At 33.1% G+C, this 9,594-nt stretch overlaps 1 protein-coding gene across 1 annotated transcript; it reads right to left on the reverse strand.

Moving 5' to 3' along the window:
• Positions 1-1,330: 1,330 nt before the first annotated feature.
• Positions 1,331-9,235, reverse strand: LOC11415085 (dehydrogenase/reductase SDR family member FEY). The gene is made up of 8 exons (XM_003620276.4): positions 8,881-9,235; positions 6,282-6,408; positions 5,232-5,349; positions 4,842-4,978; positions 4,635-4,736; positions 3,142-3,234; positions 2,374-2,446; positions 1,331-1,905 (listed from the first exon to the last, which is right to left on the reverse strand). The coding sequence occupies exons 1-8, from the start codon at positions 9,114-9,116 to the stop codon at positions 1,643-1,645; spliced, it is 1,149 nt and encodes a 382-aa protein (XP_003620324.1). The 5' UTR covers positions 9,117-9,235; the 3' UTR covers positions 1,331-1,642.
• Positions 9,236-9,594: the final 359 nt, after the last annotated feature.

Below are 9,594 nucleotides of genomic sequence, written 5' to 3' on the forward strand. Positions count from 1 at the left end.
TTGTCAAAAGGTTATTAAAAAATGGTTGTACAAATATCATTTCTCAATTCAAAAAGGGAGACAAAAATGGGTCTTCTATGTAACCAATGTTGAAGTGTAATCATGGACATGGTCTACATTTGAGTAACTACCTCCATTAATGTGCTATATGCAAAGGCAGAAATGTACACTGTCGGTGACAGTTTATGGTTGGGATGACTTCTTGATTTCAACAACTGGTCGGCTTGAAAAACAGTTTCATGTTGGTGATTTTCTTGGTAAGAGTAGAGTTTCACATTCATAAATGGATTGTGTTTGTTCATGCGTATGAACAAAGATAACTTGTTTGAAGACTTTGAAGGTGGTGCTAAACACAATTTCGAGCAAAATAATACTAGTTTAATGTTTCTTATTATGAATCATGGAATTATAGGGAAGAAGGTCATAATGATCAGCCAGAAAGCAAATATAGTTCCACTTATGAGGTTGATACTCGTAGAGATTCATATGAATGAATATGAAGGCCATAATGATTAGCAAGAAAGCAAACATAGTTCCACTCATGAGGTAGATATTCGTAGAGATTCATATAGAATAAATGTAGATGATAAAAGATAATGAATGAGTACAATGATTGTTCCTTTATATACAGATTAATTGAAGTAACCGACTCTAACCAACTATAAACAAAGCTTCTAACTCTAGTTAACCTATCAACTAACTATAGCTGATTAGTGTAATATTTCTCCAATATGAAATTAAATGACACCACACCAATTCTATAATTTGAGAAATTGCATTCATCAATTTAAATAACACACTCCTGAACGAACGATGATTGAATCTTACGGAAGTCATTAATCTCCTATAAAGTGACGAACTAAAGCTTTAATCTATGCCAATAGAGGTTCATATTTAGTGTTTAAATAGTATCACGAACACGATTACTTCTAGTAGAAAGACCTAGTGAGAAACCTAAAAATTTGAGTGCAATTTCATTTTATTATGTAAATAAACATTACATTATGTTATGTTTGGATATGGGAAGTAGGAAAGAAATAATAATAAAAAGGTGCAAAGAAATAGGAGATAAGAGACAATAGTAAAAGTTGGGTAGGTTTTTAGGATGTTTGGATTGAGAGAAAATAAAGTAAAAGGGGGGAAAAATAGTTATTTGTTCTTTGATAAGATGGAAAAATAAAATAAAGAAAAGGGTATGTTCCTATATTAAATATAATACATGGGTAAAGTTGTATTGAATATCAGGGGCAAAATTGGTATGTACAAAAATTAACATTCTACCTCATTTTCTAAGTATAAAAAAAATTAATGAATCACACAAAAACAATCATTGTAAGATAGAACCCTCTACGTGTTTAGCAGTCAATTTCACCTTATTACAAAGGTCAAAATACAAATACAGTATAGTACTAATTTAAGGTCAAAAACACTTGTTTATGTGTATAAATAAGATTAAAATAAAATTAATGCACATAAACTTTTTAGATTTGGAAATTTTCCCCCTACTAAGGAAATGTTAGGCATTACAAGGCATATCAATCTTGTTGAAAAAATTATGAACTTTACCCCTATATTGAAAGTGTCCTTCATTAAGGGTGAGTATGTAGGGTTATACTTGTGTTAATCGCGTGTTTTGGTTTCATCATTGTTGTTCTTGTCCGTAACGACATTTAACTTCCTCTCCCTCTAGAAACTTCTCCACGGCATCCGAAGGAAGACCAATCATCTCTAATGTCTTTTCCCATACTTCATGTGATGTTTGAAGATTGTGTGCTTCTTCTGACGCATTTGCAGGACGACAATCATGAGAAATATACGGACAAACAGGCCATTCATCAGATTTCAACAATTCACAATACTCTGAAACTTGAGGATCAGTTGCTGCAAAAAGTGTACTCCTAGAACCTGCATTGCAGCAAAATTGATAAGAGACAACTCTATTCTTAAGTACTTCTAGAACCAAAACACTTCAAATCAATGTCTTCAATCGCGGAAAACAGCGGTTTGTTCAAATTTCGCAATGGTCCAGTGCTATAGCGTTGCTGTAGCCACTAATAGACAACGTACTAAATCACATATCGTGAAACAACAGTGGTTTGATAAAAATCTGCTATGCTATTATATAGCGGTTATTCATTGCTATAGTGCCGCTATATATCTACTATTTGACAAAACTGCTTGAAATACTAAAAATTTGGTATACTATTGAATTATGATGTGAAGGAATAGTAAAAATAAATATAAACACAATGTTTGAGAGAGATAACAGTTGTATCTACTATCTATGGAAACTATCAGAACATGAATAAAAGAAAAGAAGTAATGAATATGGAAATATTAATTACATTCAACAAAAGCAATGAATAAACAGACCTTCTTGAGCATTAAAGATGAAGTAAGGTATCAAATGATATCCAGTTTGAACAGATTTTGGAAGATCCCTTGCCTGCATAGATGAAGTTGAAAGTATCAGCTATGTAGAAATCTTATGAAATATATTATGACCAGAAATTATATGGTAAAATTATCCAAACAAGATGAAATTGCTTAGAGGGCCAAACTCTAAAACAAATAGGCGCTTAGCAGAATAGATTTTAAACCAACACACAAAATGTGAGAAATATGAAATTTACCATTTTGCCTCGGTTATTAATCGGACACGGTTTTAGATACACCTAATAAGTTCTATCTAACTAACCTTGTGTTTCATATATCCTCTTCAATCTAATTGACACTCTTAATTTTCATTTGTCTACTTTTTGGCAAACATATACATTTCAAAATAAATAGTAATCCTAGAAAACAAGCTGACTGAGTACTAGTCACATTAAAGCTCAATTCAACAATAGACAGATACTAATAACAAAAATATCATTTAGTACACGCTTGAAATTAATCTAACGCAAACTAATTATTATAAGCATTCTGATTTCTATAAATAATTAACCATAGTTAAAAAATCAATTACATTTCTAATATTTAAAACAAACATTCAGAGGGCCAGATATCCAATTGAAAACTAAATTAAACATTGAATTAAGTTTCCCGGTATTACTAAATCATAGGAATAAACTGGTTGGTTATGGAAGTACTTGTTCGAACCAAGAACAGATGTACAATTGTTTGTTTCAGAATACTTACAACATTGGTCTGGACAATTCCAGGCGATACGCATAATACACTGATACCGGCTTCAGCAGGCAGACGCTTAAAAAGAACACTGCTGAACATAACCTGCAATAAAAACACAAACCCCTTTTTCATTCACCGCTTCAAGATAAAAGTAAACCAAGTAATTCATTTTCAAGTGATAACATAGTTGAACAGTAACAATGAAGTCGATGCTGATAACAGACCATACAAACCGATAAAAAAGAAGAAATTCAGGAAGAAAACAAATTTACTCCATTAAAAGGAAAGAACAACCACAAACAAGATGCAATTATACCAAGGAAAGTTAGGAAACCCATAAACCAAAGTGGAAACTGTTATACTCGATTATTTTATGAATAAAAGGAAGCCACCAATTCTGAGCGCAGGTTTGTCCACAGTCCTATTGCTTCTTCTGTTTTTGTATCATGCATATCAATGTGATACAATTTCATGTTGATGCATAATTGTTTTGTACTCGGTTGTCCTAGAGTTTTTGTACACTATACTTTATATACAAAAGAAAATATCAATCAATTTATTACATGCTTGCTTTTCATTTTCATTCTTTGAAATATAACAATATTAGCTATATAGCACCGAAGTTCAGTTTTCAGACATGTCTGGTGTCCGACACGTGATAGTGTCTGGCATGTGTTGGTGTTGAGACCAACATGAAACCAACACGAGGTTACATTCAATCACTTCAATTTTCTCAACTCATTACCGGTGTCTACATGTTGGTTTCTGTCTAATGCCGGCGTCTGTGTCAATGTTTCATAGGTAATAATTAAAATGGTCGGAACAATACATACATGAAAACAGATTTATTCCTTTTTTTTTTAGCATAAACCCTGTCAGTTGAACAGTGCACAACTAATTAAGGGGGTGTTTGTTATTAGGATGAAAAAATAAATAAAGCCTTGTAATAACTTTCCCAGGAATACAATAATGAAAATTATATTCCTAGGAATTTTTTAAAAAGTGTTTGTTTACCATTTTAAACTCTTGGAATTTTTGTCAAATAAATATAGTTTTTTAATTAAAAAAAAAGAAAGAAAAATCATTAGCTACACTTTTTACTCAGTCGGAAGATTAAATGGTAAAATAGGGGGTATTAGTTGGTTATCAAGTAGAACGTGGGTTTTTTCTCAAAAAAAGAGTAGAACGTGGGTTATCATTCCTGGAAATTCAATTTTCCCAACCTCTCATGGGAATAAAAATAGCTAGAATTTGGCTAGAATAAATTCCTGGGTATTATTTATTCTTGGGTATATTATTTTTGTTCCTTTCTACCAAACACAGTAATGTTTTTTTTCCATTCTCTATTCCCAGGAATGTACATTTTATCTCCGAAACAAACGCCCCCTAAGTGCAAATACGATGTTAACAAAAGAAATAAATGACTATATACATAAATTCATTTGATTAAAATACTTATTAGTGAGAAAGCTTTCAGGAGAAACTTCAACGGGGAAGTTTACCTGCGCTAACTTGCTGCTTGAGTATCCAACCAAACTAGAAAACTTTCTTTTTCCAGATGTGAGATTCATGTCTTCAGTATCAACAAAGCCAACATGATGCATCTACAGCAGAAGAGGTGAAAAGAAAATCAAAAGCAATATTTAGACTAAAAATTAGATGAAAGAAAACTTTGATGTATTTTAGTGTTCAAATAGCAAGAAACTTACAATGGAGTTCACATTCACAATTCGACTAGGAGAGCCCCTAATAAGGGATGGCAAAAGAAGTATTGAAAGCAAAGCAGGAGCAAGATGATTCACTTGCAAGTGATCTTCATAACCATCTTTTGAAAACTTTTGTGGTTCTGAGTAAGAGCAAAAACAACTGAGAGGGTAAGTTACAATTGTATTCAGATTCAGTGAGAACCAATCAGGAAATATCTATCAATACTATAATCCTGATAATCTAGTTACCTAAAAAAGATGAAAACAGTTTAATTTTTTTCAACAGAAGTATACAGGAACCCGAACCAGTACTTAGTACCGTCACTGATTCAAAATTCAAAATGATAGACAAAAGATAGGCCAAAATTCATCAACAATATATGAAATACCGACCTCCAATGGAAAAAATGCCAGCGTTATTAATGAGAGCGTGCAAAGGTGTTGCACGTGCATTCCAAGCTTCAGCAAACCTTGCAACAGAATCCAATGAGAGAAGATCTACCTCCATCACCTGGACAAGCCAAAATGAAAAGCCAGTGAACACGAGTAATACCAAATCATGCCTAATTGCTTATGAACTAATATTCTACAACTCGTTTTAATCTCAAAAGCTGTTCAACCAAAAACCATTAATAACGTTATGTAAAAAACACTTTGTCAAAATCAAAATGAAAGCTGATCCAAACACATGAACCAACACAAAAAGGTTTCCTTAGATTCAGATTGTATAAAACTTAACAAAATAGGCTCTCAAAAATTCAAAATGACAGCTCGATGTTCCTTAAAATTCAAATTTAAATACAAATTTAAAAAGGATAGGCTTTACACAGCAATGAGTAATGGAAATACAAGTTACAGCTATGGATATAATGAACATCATTCATGCATTTTTTCACAATAGATTGGGCTTTTCTGATACTTAGTTAATTTTTTTCGCACTAGATTGGGCTTTTCTGGTATTAAGGAATAAGGCCTATCCTTGCCGCCACATTAAAAATTAAGTTTCAGCACAAGATAGGTGTGCATTTTCCACACTTCAAGTCTAGAGGGCTATGAGTGAGAAGGTGAGTTAAAAATATAATATAAAATCATCAATTTGTTGTACCCAACTTCCAAAGTTCTTGAGATAGTAATTGAAACCAACTGATATAGAAGAATGAAATAGGGAAAATCCATTTGATTACAGAATAATATCGCAGAACTTTGAGGGTCTGCAACTCCCTAATGCCAAAATGACCCCTTCCCAGTCAAATCCTCAGATGATTCCACCAATCTTCCCATCTATTCCCTATTTATTCTTAAAGCATAACCACCCACTACTGACTTAATAATTTTAATATAATAATAAACCATAACTGCATAATTAACTACTATAATTATAATAAAACTGATACAATTACTTCTAGTAAGATATCTAACAGATAGTTGGTTCATGCTAGATACCTCGACATTCAGTGCCATACCCAATCCCAATCCATCAGACTCAATCTGCCACTTCTGGATCAAATCATTAGCCCGCTTTGTGTTCCTCACAGCCATAACAACATGTGCCCCTGATTCTGCCAATTGCCTGCATAATGGAGAGACCAACATTACCCCCCAAAAAAACTTGTCAAACTCCACAACTTAAACACATTTTCAAACCTACATATCCGGCTCCTGTAAAGTGTTCATCACTTAAGAGAAGAAAGTGAGTATTATCAACCATTGATTTATTATTTTATTAAAGATGAATATTATAAATAACAGATCATCACGACAACTGTTGATTTTCTCAATCACTTTGGAGGAGCCAAATTCCAAACGGATCCGTCTCCACTAAAATGATCAACCATTAAACATTACTGTTTATGATTTCAAACAAAAAAATACAGTACAAAACACATTACAAGTAGGGTTGGGAATAGGCCAGGCCGGCCTACAGGGGCCTATGGCCTGGCCTGTTTAAGCCTGGCCTGGCCTGGCCTGTTTATTAAAAAGGCTAGGCTTAGGCTTTTTAAAAAGCCTATTTAAGTAAATAGGCCAGGCTTAGGCTATCAAAAAAGCCTATGAAGCCTAATAGGCCGGCCTGTTTATGCATGTTAGGCTTCATAGTGGACTTTTTTAATAGGCTTTAAAGCTTTATAGTGAAATAGGCTTTTAAGGCCTTATAGTAGTGATAGACAAGTCCTACACTGAAATAGGCTTGGAGGCCTATTAAGCCTATTTAAAAGTAGCTAAAATGGAATGTTTAGTGACTTTAATAGTAAGTAGGCCTGTAAATAGGCTTTCAGGCCAGGCCAGGCTTTTAAATAGGCCAGGCCAGGCCAAAAAAATAGGCCTATGAAAGGCCATAGGCCAGGCTCAGGCCTGCAAAATTTTTCGTAGGCCAGGCTCAGGCCTATCAAAGCCTGGCCTGGCCTGGCCTATTCCCAACCCTAATTACAAGTGAAGAAAACATAGTAAAACATGACTAGTTGACTGCCTAGACTTGCAAGTGAGCAAAACACATTACAAAAACATCAAACATCATTAACGATTTCAAACAAAAAAGTAAAACACCATTTATGTTAGAAGTAATTAAATCAATGTAGAAGATTATAGAAGTATGACTTTTAGTTATTCTTCATTATTAAGCAAGTAGTCTATGATTGGAGCAAAGGAAAAGTAATTGCAGACAACGTTCAAAATTATGCAGCACCGTTTTGATTTTTCTACTTAACGTATAAGAATTCATTTTCTTAGCAATTAAATATAGTTGTATGAATTTTTCAATAAAGGGGTATGCATATGGATGTTTTGCATCAAATCATTAAGTTGAAAGTTCCTCTGTCTCGCAACTGTGTGTGTGTGAATTTTGTTTAGTTATTATACTGACATCAAAATATGATTTATGATAGAACATTATGGTGTAATTTAATACATGTAACCGACCCTTCTTAGTGGGAGATAACAAGACTTGGTTGTTATACTGATAACAAATGTCAAATTTATGATCCACTTAAATGAAGAACCATAAATGTCCCTCATTTACATCACACTATCTATAACAACAACCACATAAATAACACTGCCCCCACTTAACAAAATCACCCATTTCTCCCTAATCAAACAAGCACCACCCCCAGTTACAAAGGTCTAATTTTTCAAATAAAAAACAGAACACCATTATTAATATTCAATCATTTCTCACCATAATTACCCTAAAGGCCTAAACTCTAGTGTAGCATGTTACCAAAAAAAAAAAAAAACTCTAGTGTAGCACATAACAAACTCTGTAACTGGTGTAACTATCAAAACAGATTCAGTTATCACCATAAGTCCATAACCACCTTAACTACCTGAGTGACATTTGTCAGCCACTTCTCTCCCCTTAAACTGGCTATAGCTGGTTATGAACAAGTCTATTGTTCTCCATTGTAACTGTAAATGAATTCATTCAATCAAAATCAGTTCAATGGCATTCTATATTCTCTCTCAAATCTCTCTATGAATCTAAACTCTAGATTCTAGAGTTTCTATAATTCTATTATAGCCAAAAACCAGACCTACCCACTTCTCAAAATTATCCATTTCCTCCTAATCAAAACAACAACCATCAACCCCAATTACAAAGATCAAATTTTTCCAATCAAAACAAAATCCCCACAATCAAAAAGAAAAAACAAGAGGGCAAAAAAGGGTACCTATCAATTTGAAATGCCACCAACCCAAGTTACAAAAACCAATTTTTTTCAATCAAACATAAAACCCCATAATGAAAATTCAATATTTCTCCATAATTACCCAAAAACAACACCTACCCACTTTCCAAAATCACCCATTTCTCCATAATCAAACAACAACAACCAACTCCAATTACAAAAATCAAATTTTTCAATCAAAATCAAAACCCCACAAACAATATCCAATCAAAAACCAAAAGGGTACCTTGCAATTTCAATACCAATGCCACAAACCCAACTTACAAAGATCATTTTTTTTCAATCAAAAACAAAACCCCACAATTAATATCCAATCAAAAACCAAAAATTGATCAGAAAAAACAAAAGGGTAGTAGTACCTTGCAATTTCAAGACCAATGCCACTAGTAGAACCAGTAACAATACAAGTGAGATCATTGATTGGTGGTAACGGCATAGGATTATGCAAATGACTTGCCGTGATTCGTTGGAATAGAAATTCGTAGAATAAATTGAACCATCCTCTTAACCATTCTATCCAACCCAAACTTTGCTTCTTTTTCTTCTTCAACAATGGTTCGTTGCTTGAAGAAGATGTCGTTGTTGCTGTTGCCATGTTTCTGTGTTTGTGTGAGAATTGAGAGAGAATCTGAGATCTTTGTCTTTAGTAGGAAACGAGAGTGTGGTTGTGTTTTACGGTGTGTGTTTGAGATTCGTTGAGTTAACCCGTTTGTTTTGATATTAAGGCTTTTTAGGTTATGGTAATTCGAAGTTCAATTAATTAGTAACTTAAAACTTCACTTAGGTTAGTTTAACGGTTTGAGATTTTAGCATATGTTTCTTTTTGATTTGATTTTTTTCGGTGTTATTTTGGATGAGATAGATTAACTTCTTCAAACAAAAATTTATATAGTTAAAAAAATTGTTTCATCCAAAAATCGAAGTGAAATTCTCTTTAACAATTAGTTGTTTAGTAGAGCTCGTTATGAGTCAAAAGTTATAGTGATTTAGATGGGCACAACCAATGATATAATTAGAACAATTATCTTTCAAAATTAAAAATAAAATAAAAATAGAACAGTTAATTATTAAAT

This window comes from Medicago truncatula, chromosome 6 (genome assembly GCF_003473485.1).
Source record: "Medicago truncatula cultivar Jemalong A17 chromosome 6, MtrunA17r5.0-ANR, whole genome shotgun sequence".
Classification (NCBI taxonomy): domain Eukaryota; kingdom Viridiplantae; phylum Streptophyta; class Magnoliopsida; order Fabales; family Fabaceae; genus Medicago; species Medicago truncatula.